This window comes from Indicator indicator, chromosome 2 (genome assembly GCF_027791375.1).
Source record: "Indicator indicator isolate 239-I01 chromosome 2, UM_Iind_1.1, whole genome shotgun sequence".
NCBI classification, from domain to species: Eukaryota; Metazoa; Chordata; class Aves; order Piciformes; family Indicatoridae; genus Indicator; species Indicator indicator.
In genome coordinates, this window is record NC_072011.1 from 61,704,512 (window position 1) to 61,719,207 (window position 14,696).

Genomic DNA, 14,696 nt, shown 5'->3' on the forward strand with positions numbered 1-14,696 from the left:
AGGCAGATTTAGACTGGAGATTAGGAAGAAATTCTTGACAGTGGGAGTGGTGAGACACTGGAACCTGGGAACTGGTTGCTCGGGGAGGTTGTGGATGCCCTCTCCCTGGAGGCTGGTTGAGGCCAGGTTGGATGAGGCCTTGAGCAACCTAATGTAGTGGGAGGTGTTCCTGCCCATGGCAGGGGGGGTTGGAACTGGATGATCTTTAAGGCCCCTTCCAACCCGACCCATTCTATGAATCAGGTCTTCAAAACTCTCAAGGCATGAAAGGAGAAGGGAGAAGTGCAAGAATGGACTAGGAGCCTTCAAAAAGCCATGAACATTAAAGACTGCAGAGCAAGTAAGATGGTGTCCCCAAAATAAGTTTGCAAAAAGGCAACTAATAAAGGCTTTCAAAATGTTGGTAGTCCCCCACATCTGCCTGCATCTGTCCACATGGTCTAAGGATCTGGATGTAAACCTGAGCTGCCCTTTCAGAGGTGCTGCAACACAACCACTCACACTCTCACTCAGCCTCTCTGTGGGGCAGAGCAACAGGCAAAATCCAACATCTCACTCCCCTCATACTCACCTTAGAGAGGGTGAAACTGCTGTTCCCACCCATTTCCCTGCAGGTACAGAAAAGCAGATACATTCAGGACATATGCCAGGGTTTTGTGTTTGTCTCCAAGGACGTATCCCCCATCCCCAGAGGGGGCCCCAACTCACTCCTTCAGCCCATTTTTTTCCCCCTAGAGTAAGGGAAGAATCCCCCACATCTACACAGCTTCCCAGGGACTGCTGGCATTTGACTTCTCCAAAGCACAATTTTTGCCCAACAGCCCTAGCAGCACCAGAAGAGCTGCTGGCAGGCTCGATGGTGCATTAGAAAGGCTGTTCTCAAACAGGAGCATTGCTGCAAGGATCCCTTGTGTGGGCTTAGTTCCACACTTCTTGAAAGGTTAAGCCCAAAAGCAGTAGTTTAGCCACTGAGAACCCTAAGGTGGGAGAAACTCACAGCCAGCCTCTCCCAAAAGAGCCTGTGCTGCTTTTTGCAGACTGAGTTCTTTGTGCTGCCCCTATCAGATCAGCAAGGACAGACCACTCCAAAGAACTCGGTGTGCAGGCAGGGGGCAGCAGCATCTCACCGGAGAACATGCTTCCTGGAGAAGACCCTCAGGATGAATTCAGACTCCTGCTGAGGCTCCAGGGTGGATGGGACAATCACATAGACACCAGGCTCCAGGTGGAAGTCCTGAGTCACTTCCCTTTCATCAAGGAAGACCTGGGGTCTGTTGGGCTGGCGTCGGGTGAAGAAAGCTGGGGGGAGCTTTCTGTTGCTTTCTTGGTACTGGTAAGGGAAGAAAGAAAAGAGAAACCTCTTCTGCCTGCTTGCACACCTGGGGTGGCTTGAAATGACCCCCACAACATGAAATTGCCAGACCAGCTCAGCTGGAAGCAAATGAAGTTCTATTTACAAGCACAACTACAATCTAGAAATATGGAATCCAATGAATATGTACCAAATATACAATATTTATGGGTGTTTACAATTTATAAACAACACCAGAACCCCCCCTGGACAAAACCAGGGGGTTACCAACAGCTTCCTCCTCTTCATCCTCCTTCCCCCCTGTACATGGGACAAGAAATAGAGAAGAGCAGAGAATAGCTGTTAGCACTTAGCCACAACAAAGAAATGCAGCCAAGGTCAGAAGCAACCAGCTAGAGTGAAGAAACCAAAAAGAGCAAGAGTTAGTTTACACAGCTAACTTGATGTTAGCTTTCAGACCAATGGGATCATTTAGACCTTATCATTATTTTCCCTTTTACATCCAGTAGCTATTTATTTACATTCTACCACTTTCTACTCAAGATTTGTGGAAAATTTTCTAGGTATCAGCCTCAAACTGCCACAACACCTCAGCACAAGCAAGTAGCAGAGCCCAAAGGACTCAGTCTCCTTCCAAGACAGGATGGTTCTCACTATGCTCCAGCCCTGCCCAATAATTGCAAGGCAAAGAGCAGGGCTTCCTGCAGCTTGGCCAACAATTAACAGTGCTTGCAAGAAACAGCAGCAGGAGAAGGGACTCCTCCCAGAGTGGCTACTGCAAAAGTCATTCCCACTCTGGCAGAAACAGCTGCAGGCAGGAACTGCCCTAGAGGCTGCTCTTCACTAGCCAGAACACCTCTCCTACCCCCTGGGTACCCTGCACTTTGGCATAGAATCAGTCAGGGTTGGAAGGGACCTCAAGGATCATCCAGTTCCATCCCCCCTGCCATGGGCAGGGACACCTCACACTAGATCAGGCTGGCCAGAGCCTCATCCAGCCTGGCCTTAAACACCTCCAAGGATGGGGCCTCAACCACCTCCCTGGACAACCCATTCCAGGCTCTCACCACTCTCATGGTGAAGAACTTCTTCCTCACATCCAGCCTGAATCTCCCCACCTCCAGCTTCATTCCATTCCCCCCAGTCCTATCACTACCTGATAGCCTAAAAAAGTCCCTCCCCAGCTTTCTTGTAGGCCCCCTTCAGATACTGGACGGCCAGCTTGTCCCCACCTTGTCCTTTGCAGTTGGGATCTGGTAGCAGAAGGGTTTTCCAGAGCACTTGTGACCCAAGCATACAGCAGAAGCAACCCAATCCCTAGCCCTGACTCCATCCATGCATCCTTCATCTGCCTGGCACTCTTAGCTCTTACAGATGTTTTGCTCTGCAGGCACTTTTCTCCAATAGAAAGATGGATAAAGTCTTGATCCAGGCAACACTGAACTAATTGTTAATGCCAGAGTGCCCAGTACAGAAGCCAAATAAATAACCTTGCTAGCTAAAACCCCTGTCACCTTCTGATCTTGGCTGCTCCTCCAAACATTTAGCCATTTCAGTCCACAGCCTCGTAGCAGCGATGCTATTTCTCTTCCTTTGCCAATATTTTTCATATTAATAGAGCCATCTTTCTTCTGAAGGGTTGAGGGTTACTTCTTCTCATGCCCCTTATGTTAAATTCCAAGGTTTTTATATTCCAGTCAATGCTTTGCTGGCTGCAGTTCCAATACCTTATACCCTCTGGGCTCACCACCTCTCTCTATCGATCTTGGCAACTGCTACAAACCTGAAATTGAAGTCCTGGCTGCCACCATTCCCCCTGGGGTGCAGCACAGCAGTGTGCTAGGGCCACACTCAGATCCCCTCTGCCAGGAAGTTTAACTTACTTCCAACCCAGATGGCATCCAAAACACTGAAGTCAGGCAGGAGTGACATCTTACCTGCTGGTTACCATGCAGTAACTGGCAAGATAACTGTGCTGCCCTGACCATGCAGCCAAACTAGTTCTTTGCCAGCCCAAATTCAAAGTCACTCTCCTTTAAGAAGTGTTCTGAGCAGTAACAGAGTGGAAGAAATGCCCTTTTAAGATACAAGCAGCTAAACTTTTCCCTGTTTTAAAAAGCTCCCCAAAATTGGGACTTTTACCAGGCTTTAACTTAGAATACTCAACTTTCAGGTCCCAAAAGCTCCTGGCTAAAGAAAATGCTACAAATACAGCTGGCCTGATGAAGCTGAAGCACTTGGAGCATCAGCTCCAGAGCATCCCCAGCTAGGAAGGAACCTGAGCTCCCTGAGAAACCTCTGAATTGCATGGGACAAAGAGCTCTGTTCCCACCTCGTCTCAAGACTGAGACACAGCAGAAGTAAAGCTCTGGTTCTCCTCTGAGCTGCAGTGAATCCAGCTTAGACATGGCCAAGAACTGGGGCAGGAAGAAAATGCTGTTTGGATAAACACTGATGCCACTTCTAATACCTCTGAAGGCAGAAAGCTGGACAACTAATACCTCCTTTTAAGGCCACTGAGCCCTCCTGATATGGCTGCTTTTCCCAAGAGTCAGTGGATAGCTCTGCATTAACAGTGACTTACTGTGGAGCCTCACAAAACACTCTGTTACCAACTGGCAGCCAAGGAACAAAGGCACTCACATCTCCAGTGTTGTCATCACAGGGACACTAGCTCATGTCCCCCAGCAAACAGCCAGAAGTGGTGACAAGGCACTCACCTGTAGGTCCACCTGCAGGAAGGAAAGAAGCAGAGCATCTGTCAGACAGGGCCCTCTGAGTCTCAGCCAACATAGCCACCTCCTTGCTGAGAAACAGCTACATAGATCCACCTGGGTGTTCTGCCTTCAGAAACCTCACTCTCTCCACCTGAAAGCCCTTCCCCACAGCTGTCTCCCCAAAACTGTGCAAAGCCACAGCAGCAATAACAGTTGTGGCTCTTAAAGGGAGGAAAGTAGGTCTACAAGGCACTCAGATAAGCAGAGAACTGAGAGGGGCAAACTCTCACTCCTAGTGATATCCACTCCACCCTGGATATACAGGGAACTAGCAGTATCCACACGAGCAGCTGCCTGGTCACGCCAGGAACATCTCTCAAGCACAACTTTATCATGGTTCAACGTAATCCAAGGTCACCTCTCTCCCCAAAGGACTCCTGGCATCCTGGAGATATTCAAGGTCAGGCTTAACATGTCTCTGGGCCACCTGATCTAGTTGAGGATGTCCCTGATTGCTGCAGAGGGGGTTAGACTAGATGTCCTTTAGAGGCCCCTTGCAACCCAAACCATTCTATGATCCCACAACCTTCTCCAAGCTCTTGGACTTACTCTCAGAGAGGGCAAAGTACAGTACAGTGTGCTCTGAAGCAAGAGGCATTTGCCAGCACTCTGCAGGCTGTCACACAGTGTGCCAAGGAAGCAGCAAGGGGGGCACAGAGCCTGGGTAAACCTAGCCCTTGTGCCTGAGGAGGCTGGGCACAGGCAAGGAGAAAACAGCACTGATTACCCTGTGCACAATAAATCAGAGTGGTTTGGGTTGGAAGAGACCTTCAAGACTGTCTGGTTCCAACACCCCCTGCCATGGGCAGGGACACTTTCCACTGGACCCACCTTGTTCAAGGCCTCATCCAACCTGGCCTTGCACACCTCCAGGAAAGGGGCATCCAGAACCTCCCTTGGCAACCTGTTCCAGTCTCACCATCCTCACTGGACTACTTCCTAATCTCCACTCTGAATCTGCTGTCTTCCAGCTTCAATCTATTTCCTCTGGTCCTATCACTACAAGCCCTTGTAAAAAGTCCCCAGTTCTCCTGTAGCCTCTTCAGGTACTGGAAGGCTGCTCCCCCCAAAGGCTTCTCTTTTCCAGGCTGAACAGCTCCAACTCTCTCAGCCTGTCCCCACAGCAGAGGTTCTCCAGCCCTCTGATCATCTTCATGGCCCTCCTCTGGACCCCCTCCAGCAGTTCTATGTCCTTCTAGTGCTGTGGGCCCCAGAACTGGACACAGTACTCCAGGTGGGGGTCTCACCAGATCAGAGTAGAAGGGGAAGATCACCTCACTTGCCCCCTTGGTCACACTGATACAGCCCAGGATACATAACCCCAACAAAACTCTTGGTCTGCAAAGCTCTACAATTTACTGGGGCTGGAAGTGTCCCTGTTCAGGGAAAGCAAGAAAGACAAAGCAATTCTCCACACCTTGTAGAGTGAGAAGCCAATGAAGAGGTGAGGAGCTCGGTTGCGGTGTTTGCTGCTGTGTTTCTGCATCAGGGATATAACCACGTTGCAGGAACCCAGGCTTCTCTTACTGTCTTCAGCTGGTAAAACATTCAGCCAGTACTGAGGATTCATCCAAAAGGTGCCTTAGCAAAAGAGGAAAAAACATTTTGACATCATTTTTCCACCTTAAAATTGGTTTCTACCTTCCCACATGATGCCTGAATCACAGAATGTTAGGGGTTAGAAGGGACCTCGAAAGCTCATCCAGTCCAACCCCCCCCTGCCAGAGCAGCATCACCTAGAGAAGATCACTGAATGCCTCCAGAGAGGGAGACGTCTGCCATCTGACTGAACAGGTCACAGCTTGTCTGGATCTCCAGACTCCACAGGGTTTTGTTCTTGGGGTGCAGTTTACAAACTTAGCAGTGCAACCACTGTGTATGACGGGAGGAAGGCCCAGGAAGAGGGAACTATGCTACCATTCACCTGCAAGCGAGGACTCATTTTGTTTAGAAATGTCTCTCTGTTCCTCTAGCACCTCCAGTGTACGGCCTAGCTGACTTCAGACACCACCTGCTTTGCTTCCAGGCAGTGCCTCTGCATTTCCCATTCACTTCAGTTAAAATACCACTCCCTGAAGGTGCTGAGGAGCCAAATTTTTACAGACAAGCTTAATGCTCCAAAGAAGTTCAGCACTGGCAATTGACCCTAGGATCCTGCGGCTCATTTCATGCCATAACCAGCTGACTGCCCTGTGTTTGTGACTGATAGCAGCATCACAGAATGGTCTGGGTTGGAAGGGACCTCTGGAGATCATGGAGGTCACCCAGATTGCATTGCCCATGGTGGCAACCAGGTGGGTTTTGAAAGTCACCACTGAAGGAGACTCCACAACCTCTCTGGGCAGCCTGGTCAGGGCTCTGACACCCTCACAGGAAAGAATTTTGTCTTTAAGATCAAGTGAAAGCTCCTGTGTTCTAGTTTGTACGTGTTGCCTCTTGTCCTGTCACTGGCCACCACTGAGAAGAGCCAAGTCCCACTGGCTCAAAGTCCTTCAGCTGCTTATTTTCTGATGTTTGTGTAGAGGGTGAAGCAGGAAGAACATGTTTCTGTGGTCAGTTTTGTGCTAACAGGCTTAAGGTGCTGGCAACTGAGTCAGCAGTCAGTGTCACCCCAGAGTCACCCAAAAAGAACATCTCTCACCATTACAGCATCCCAGGCTTCCTCCTGCTGTACTTCCTTTAACCCATCTCCCCCTCTTCAGGGAGTACATCCACTTCTTCCCATCTTCCTGGCTCATCAAGTCTGGGGTTAACTTACAGATCACCAGATCTACAAAGTGAATCTGGAAATCTCGCAGAGACATCCTGAAGAAAGAGTGCCAAGAGACATCTTGTCAGCAATTTAGTTTGGTCCAGATGGCTTGGGAAAAAAAAAAGGCAAGGGAAGGGAGCAGGGAGCTTGGAAGCCACCCTGCTCCCTGCTACATATGGTAACGCTCATGTTTTACGAGGTAGGGAAGAAGGGAGCGTCTGCTCCAAGCAGCAGCCTCTAGCAGCGGCAAACGCACCGATGACGTTTCAGCAAAGGATAGCAGCGCAGAGGCTTGTAAGAGAGTGCTGCCACCAAAGGCACCGCAACCCAGCCTCACAGGCGGCAACATTGCCACCTCGTGGTGCAAGCTGTGGAGAAACCACAGAACTGTCAGGGTTGGAAAGGACCCCAAGGATCGTTCAAGTTCCAACCCCCCTGCCAGGGGCAGGGACACCTCACACTACAGCAGGTTGCTCACAGCCACATCCAGCCTGGCCTTAAAAATCTCCAGCAACGGGGCTTCTAGCACCTCCCTGGGCAACCTGTTCCAGTGTCTCACCACCCTCATGGGGAAGAATTTCTTCCTAACATCCAATCTGAATCTACCCTCCTCTGGTTTTGCTCCATTCCCCCCAGTCCTATCCCTACCTGACACCCTAACAAGTCCCTCCCCAGCTTTCTTGTAGCCCCCTTCAGATACTGGGAGGCCACAATAAAGTCTCCTCAGAGTCTTCTCTTCTCCAAATTTTACAACCCCAACTCCCTCAGCCTGTCCTCATAGGAAAGGAGCTCCAGCCCTCTCATCATCCTCATGGCCCTTCTCTGGGCCCTTTCCAGCAGTTCTATGTCCTTCTTGTGCTGGGGGCTCCAGAACTGGACACAGTACTCCAGGTAGGCTTCCCAAAGCTACCTTAAATATAAAAAGGCAAGACAGAAGTTCCTGAAAGCTGCCCATGTCTCTCTAGCAGCCCTGGGAGAGCTGGCTGTGCCCTGTTTTTCCTTCACTCCTGCTTCTGAAGAACAGTACAGCTCTCCCATGGCAGCACAACTACAGCTTCTCAGATGGTCAAGCAGAAGACAGCAGAAAAGCCAAGCAGGGGCTGTTATCAAGCAGATCACATACACCTCAGCCTGAGTGGCAACGTGCTGCTTCATCTCCAGATGCAGCCCCAGAGCTACTGGCAGACAGAGGAGAGGCAAGACTGTGCTATTACCAGAATTCTCCATCTTCCTTCTTTTTCCTCAGCAAGATCTTCTCCTTAGGGCTCAGCAGTTCCCATTTGTAAGAGCTGAGGGCAAAAACACGACGTGACTAACCAAACGTGGCCTCAGATTCAAGGCACAGCTTTCCTCTATAAAAAGAGGCCAAATCCCTGTCCCCACATATCTCCAGATTTATTCCTCACTAAACATAGTCCCCCTATGCCACTGGAGACTCTCCATAAGCACTCTGGGGCCCCTGAGATGTAGCTAAATGGCTCCGTTTTCCCCAGCAGAAGCCAGAAATGCTGCATTTCCATCAGCCAGCACATGCAGCCCCAAGTACTTCAAAATATAAAAATCTAGACCTGCTTTGTTGGTTAATTTTCTGTCAAAGGAGACATAATAGGAAGAGTGCTTGGCATAATGAATGAATGAGTAGGACAGGACAAGAGGCAGCTGGGAGTCATTTAAAAGGCAGGCCTACAGTATGTTGCTCATTATGCCATTCACCAGGAACAGCTGGCATGCTGTCATTATGTGACAGACACGCATCAGAGAAGCTACTGCTCTGCAGACAAGGTGAAAGTCACTCACACCCCCAACACCTCCCTGGGCTCTGCCCTCCTCCCCAGCCCTGAGCCTCAGCAAACAGGGTTTGTGGAGGGAATGAAGTGAAGCTTGGATGGAACACGCTCCGCTTCAAAGAGAAACAGGATACAAGCCTACAGTCGGCCATGGTCTAGAATGCAAACCACTGTCCTTCATGGATCCCAATGAAAAAAAACTCAGGCAGATGCAAATATAGGGCCCATGTGCCTCAGAATCACACAGAATCACAGAAACATTCAGGTTGGAAAAGACCCTCAGCATCACCAAGTCCAACCAACAACCCTACTCTGCGAGGTTCACCCCTAAACCACATCCCCAAGCACCACATCCAAACCACCTTTAAACACATCCAGGCTTGGTGACTCCACCACCTCCCTGGGCAGCACATTCCAATGTCTGACCACTCTTGAGGGGAAAACATTTTCCTAGTGTCCAGTCTAAACCTACCCAGTTGTAGCTTGAGGCCACTCCCTCTTGTTCTATCACTAATTACCTGTGACAAGAGACCAGCACCAGCACTCACTAGCTGCTGCTTCTGATCTACTCAGTTGTATTTCCCCATAGAGGACTCCTTTGCAGCCACCCAGCTCCCACACTTGGCAGTCCATAGAGGACTCCTTTGCAGCCACCCAGCTCCCACACTGGGCACCCCATGGAGAGCTCTGCACAGGTCCTCTGGTGACAAGGGGCTGTGTGCCCTGAAACATGCTGTTGAGAGGCTCCTGCACAGCTCTCTGTCCCTTTGCATGCCATCCAGATGACAGCAACATGTTCATGTTTCCTCTGTCAGTCTGAGAACGGAGGAGCAGAAAGAACCAAGCTTGTTGAAGCTGTGTGTATAAAGTGAGCCTGACTACGTGAGCACTGCCTGCTGGAGAAATACAAATCCACTGCTTTGACACCAGAGGGTCTATGCAAGTGACTGTTACTTAGCTTGATTCTGTTCTCAGCACTAATTCATGCCTGAAGATGGCAGCAGCCTTCCTCCAAGAAACCTTTCCTCTCACTCAGCAGCAGACCTCTGCTTTTGAACTCACCTGTCACTCCAGTCTCCTTTCCACTCAATTTTTCCCCATGGATTTCTCAGTCTCACTAGGTATTCTGGTCCACATTGACAGGTCACCTGCAGAGAACATTAGCACTGTCCTTACCAAGGTCTCAGAACTTCTTCTCTGTTTGTATCACTACAATATGTCAGGTATTAACAAAAGCTATTTTTGTTCTCAAAATCTATTTTTGTTCTCACAGATGCCAGGAAGTACAATGATAAAAAGCTATGACCATGCAACTCTGAGTGCAGGCAGAAAGGGATTGAGACACTTATCTTACCTTCGAGAGCTGAAACTAGAGACCTCACAGATTCCTAATTTGGAGGCTTGGCTGTAAATTCCTCTCCCTTTCCAACATCTGCTCACTTTAGTGCTGATGTGGGGGCAGGACTGCTGTACTGTGAAAGCTAAATCCTACTCTAGTGCAAAGTCACAGCACAGTGGAGCCTACAGGGAGACCACGTAGATTAGTGTCTTCTAAACTGGGATGATGTGGTGGGAGAAAATGGAACCAGGCCAGCTAGGAGCTTTGTTGGCAGCACACATCAGAACAGCTCACTTCACACTGGCTACACACCTGCTCAGTTCCTCATTCCTGCCTGGCTCTTCATCCCATCAAGAGGAGCCAGTTTGACAAACATGTCAATGTTAAAACCCATACCTAAAGCCCCCCTGCTGTGGACAGAGGTGTGCACCACCCAGCTCAGAGCATCTCTTCCAGCTTTCCTAGTGCCTCTTGCTAGAGGAACTGAACATGCTTTCAACCACAGCTAGACCACATGTCCAGAGCCTCACAAAGTCCTTTGCTATCCTTGTCAACCTCCTTTTGAATCTGGGCAAGATAGTCATCAGTCCAGGAGAAGAAAGCTTGAGTTTTCTCCCACTCTTTGAGACATAATTTTCCTGTGCCTTACCTCTAGTGCCTTACCTAGGCAAACACCTCTAGGGGCCTCCCAGTGATACTTCTGCACATCAGCAGGGTCTACCTGGTACTTTCTACCAAGCAGCACAGTTCAGACCCCTTACTTCAGCCTTGACTCACACTTCCATTGCAGCTTTTCATTTTTTGGCCCTTGTATTCAATATCTTTACTTCTCTATGGCCCCTCCTCTAACTTCAGAGGGAGGTTTTTCACCCCAAATAGGTTTCAGCACATCCTCACAGCATCTCCGAAGGCCAGTCCATCTGTCTTGAATAGCTAAGATGCATTTGTAGGTGAGGCTGTCAGCAGAGCCCTGTGACTCATCCCCACCTTTAGAGAAGTGCTGATCTATGATTCTTGTCCTTCAGTTGAGGTTGAGATACTGAAATGGACACACTTGGAAGTGACTCTTCACCAAGCACCCAGTCTCTTTCAGTCTTACACGAGAAGCAGAGTGGGGAGGAGGTTTTGATCCTGATTAAGGGCTGAACTGCAATAAAAATTGCTGACATCCCAACAAATCTGGCCCCAGGAAATTAGGTCTAATCTTACCTTTCTGATACCAGTCACTGTGTAGGCATGGCCAGCAACAAGCCCATTCTTCAGGACCTTTGTTGTCTGCATTCAAGGAAGAGAAACAGAAGGAAAAGAAACTTTTACTCTATCCCTACTTACACAGCAGACTCATACCAATACCATAGACCTGTACTTGTGTAAGCAAACAGACAATGGTTAGAAAAAAAAAATAATTCTGAGCTGCTAACAGCCACTTTTTACAGATTCACAGGTTGCATTGGGTTGGAAAACATTCTCAAAAGTCATCTTATCCAACCCCCTGCACTCAGCAGGGACACCTCCACTAGTTCAGGTTGCCCAGGGACACATCAAGGCTGATCCAATGACAGGGCCTCAGCCATATTCCTGGGCAACCTGTTCCAGTATTTCACCATTCTCATTGTGCAGAACTTCCTCCTGAGGTCCTACCTAAATCTCCCCTGCTCCAGCTTCAAACCGTTGCCCCATGTCCTATTACCACAAGCCCTTCTAAACAGTCCCTCCCCAGAATTCCTGTAGGTCCCCTTCAGACACTGAAATGTAGCTATATATATTGCTAAAGACCATTTCACTTCTAAAAAAGCCCAGAAGATTGTGTTCTGATTTTCAGAATAGCTGGGCTTCCCAACAGCCCAAGTATTAGCACAAGGCTTGGAAGTCAAGACCTTAACTCATATTCTGAACAACACATCTCTCTATCCTTGTTTATAAACTTATTCCATGAGTCTCTGTGCCTCACCATCTGTAAAAGTGGAGAATTTATTAAACAAAACAAAAAAAAAAAAAAAGGGAAAATGAAGCAGGACCTTATTTAATACATGGTTCTTTGGTAGATAAATCAGTTCATAGAATCATAGAATGAATCACAGAATACCTTAGGTTGGAAGGGACCTCAGAGATCACCCCCTCCAACCTCCCCTGCCACGGGTAGGGACACCTCTCAACTAGATTTGGTTGCCCAATGCTTTATCCAACCTGGCCTTAAACATCCCCACGGAAGGGGTATCCACAACCACTCTGGGCAACCTACTCCAGAGTCTCAACACACTCCTACTGAAAATCTTCTTCCTAAGATCCAGTCTAACCATACTCTGCCTCAGCTTCAAACCATTTCCCCTTGTCCTGTCCCTAGACAGCCTTATGAAAAATGCCTCTCTCTAGACTACCTGTAAGATCCCTTCAGGTATTGGAAGGCACCTCTAAGGTTCCCCTGGAAGGCAGCTCTTCTCCAGGCTGAACAATCCCAGCTCCCTCAGCCTATCCTGACCTCCTTGATCATCCTCCTAGCCCTCCTCTAGACTTGCTCCAACAGTTCCTAAATGTAACAAGAGGGAGCTGAGAACAGCAGGGAATCAATCAACCCATGTGCAAACTTCAAGGATGTTACTTCTTCAGAGAGTCATGTGTGGCAGGTGTGATCCTTTCTGAGTCACAAAGCCAGGCTGAGCAGCAAGAAACAGGCCTGGAAAAGTTTTCAGCTGTGAAACCACTTGATGCCAAGACAGGTCTCACCCTTAAATGTGTCTGACAGCCCATGAGAGATCTGCTGTAGGTTGCTCTTGTAAGGATATCCCACAGATCAGGAGGAGCAGCTGCAAGCTTGATCCTGGTGTTAACACCACCTGTAAAATCCACCAAGGCTTCTGAAACTTGCCCAATCTGCAGATCTTCATAGGAGCCATACAGTCTAGGGAAAAGAAAAAAAAAAAAACAAAAAAACAAAAAAAAAAAAAAATACACCAATACATGAGGTTATAGTCACAAATGATAGGCTGAGGAAGGCTGTGCCTCATGCTCATGTTTTACTATGTTTACTCATGTAAATCTTTCTCATTTAGGAATCTAGCCAATTGCTTCCAATATTGGCTACAGTCTGAAAGGAACTCTTCACTATCATCCCTCAGTGCACACTAGTGAGAACATGCCCAGCTCTGCCTTAGTGGATATTGTCTGAGTGTATCACTAGACACTGATACAGTGCCTTGAGGGGCACGTTGTGCCTTAACAGTTCAGTCTGATTTTCTTCATCACTACAGAGCAACTTTCTCTGCTCTTTCTGTTCTAATGATAACTCAGGTGGAAAGAGCTGAGCTTTCTCTCCTTTGCTTTCATCCTCTTCTCACTGTGAACTAGGAATTTTCCTTGCTCTGTCAGAGATTATTTCAGCCCAGGATTAAAAAACTCTATCAGTTACTCCTTGTTGCTCTCAACCCTGATAAACCCCTCTAGACAAAACACCTTGGAGAGAAGCCAGCATACACACCATGCCATGTGACATGCTGAATGTCTCAGCTTTGGGGTAATCTCAGAGCAGAAACTGCTACCAAAACCAAAGTACAATTCTTCAGCAGATTCCCAAGTGAAACTTTTTGGAGGTTTCTCAAGGATACAACAAAAGACATACCAGAAATACTACACATTTGAGAATCACTGTCTGTGAGCTTCCACTCCTCTGCAGTATTGACAAAGAAGGCATAATTCTAGCCCATGCACCCCACAAAACCATAATGCTCAGAGGATAACTCCCTAGAATAGGTCTGGGGATAAGATATATGAAGGGTGAGCGCCAAGAGGATGGAGTCAGGCTGCTCTTGGTGATGTCCAATGACAACACAAGGGGCAATGCGTAGAAACTGAGGCATAGGAAGTTTCATGGAAATGTGAAGAATTTTTTTTTTCACTGTGAGGAAGACAGAACACTGGAACAGGCTGCCCAGGGTGGGTGTGGAGTTTCCCTTTCTGGAGATATTCAAAACATGCCTGGATGAGTTCCTAGGTGATCTGCTTTAGGTGATCCTCCTCTGGCAGGGGGTTTGGACTGGATGATCTTTTGAGGCCCCTTCCAACCCCTAACATTCTGTGATTCTGTGAAGATTTAAATTCAAGGGCCAGGATTGATAACAGCTTCTATTATTACTGTGTAACAACAGAAAGATGAGAGCCATTCACTACACTCCAAATGCAGCAAGGCCTCGGAGACCCATTTATAAAGAGTAAGCTGCGTAGGCAGCAGGCAGCCTATTTCAGAGACACTATTTGCAGACCTGGGAATGAGTCACTTACTTAGCATATGCCTTCTCCAGAAGGGCTCCCCAGAAGACGTTCTTATAGACTGAGGAAACAAAGACCAGCTCTCCCGCCTCGGTCACCGGCAGACGATCGTCAACCACCACGTCCACCCATTCACCGAAGTGCCAGAACTGTCAGGGGAAAGGAACCAGCTGGTGTTGCCCTTGGAAGGCACCTCCCCTTCAACCAACAGGAAAGGCAAGATAGTGTAGCTGTGGGCACAGGACAAGCTGTCTTGAGGAGAGGGCTCCTTTGGGCCAGCAAGATGTGCTGACTCACCGCCAAAGCCAACTCCTCAGCCCCACCCTGCCAGTGGAAAAAACAAAGCATGGATCAGGAACAGTGTGGCCAGGAGGAGCAGGGCAGTGATTGTGGCCCTGTACTCAGCACTGGAGAGGCCACACCTCAAATACTGGGGTGAGTTTTGGGTCTCTCACTACAAGGACAT

At 48.6% G+C, this 14,696-nt stretch overlaps 1 protein-coding gene across 1 annotated transcript in view; it reads right to left on the reverse strand.

Moving 5' to 3' along the window:
• The window catches only part of LOC128980647 (calpain-14-like), a 35,500-nt gene that overhangs the window by 13,251 nt on the left and 7,553 nt on the right, over positions 1 to 14,696 (reverse strand). Inside the window, exons 4-12 of the mRNA XM_054399107.1 lie at positions 14,243 to 14,379; positions 12,692 to 12,866; positions 11,177 to 11,242; positions 9,691 to 9,776; positions 8,056 to 8,130; positions 6,731 to 6,894; positions 5,498 to 5,670; positions 1,128 to 1,333; positions 572 to 608 (exon numbers count right to left, since the gene is read on the reverse strand). Of these exons, the coding sequence (XP_054255082.1) occupies positions 572 to 608; positions 1,128 to 1,333; positions 5,498 to 5,670; positions 6,731 to 6,894; positions 8,056 to 8,130; positions 9,691 to 9,776; positions 11,177 to 11,242; positions 12,692 to 12,866; positions 14,243 to 14,379 (1,119 nt within the window). The remainder of the gene's footprint in view (positions 1 to 571; positions 609 to 1,127; positions 1,334 to 5,497; positions 5,671 to 6,730; positions 6,895 to 8,055; positions 8,131 to 9,690; positions 9,777 to 11,176; positions 11,243 to 12,691; positions 12,867 to 14,242; positions 14,380 to 14,696) is intronic.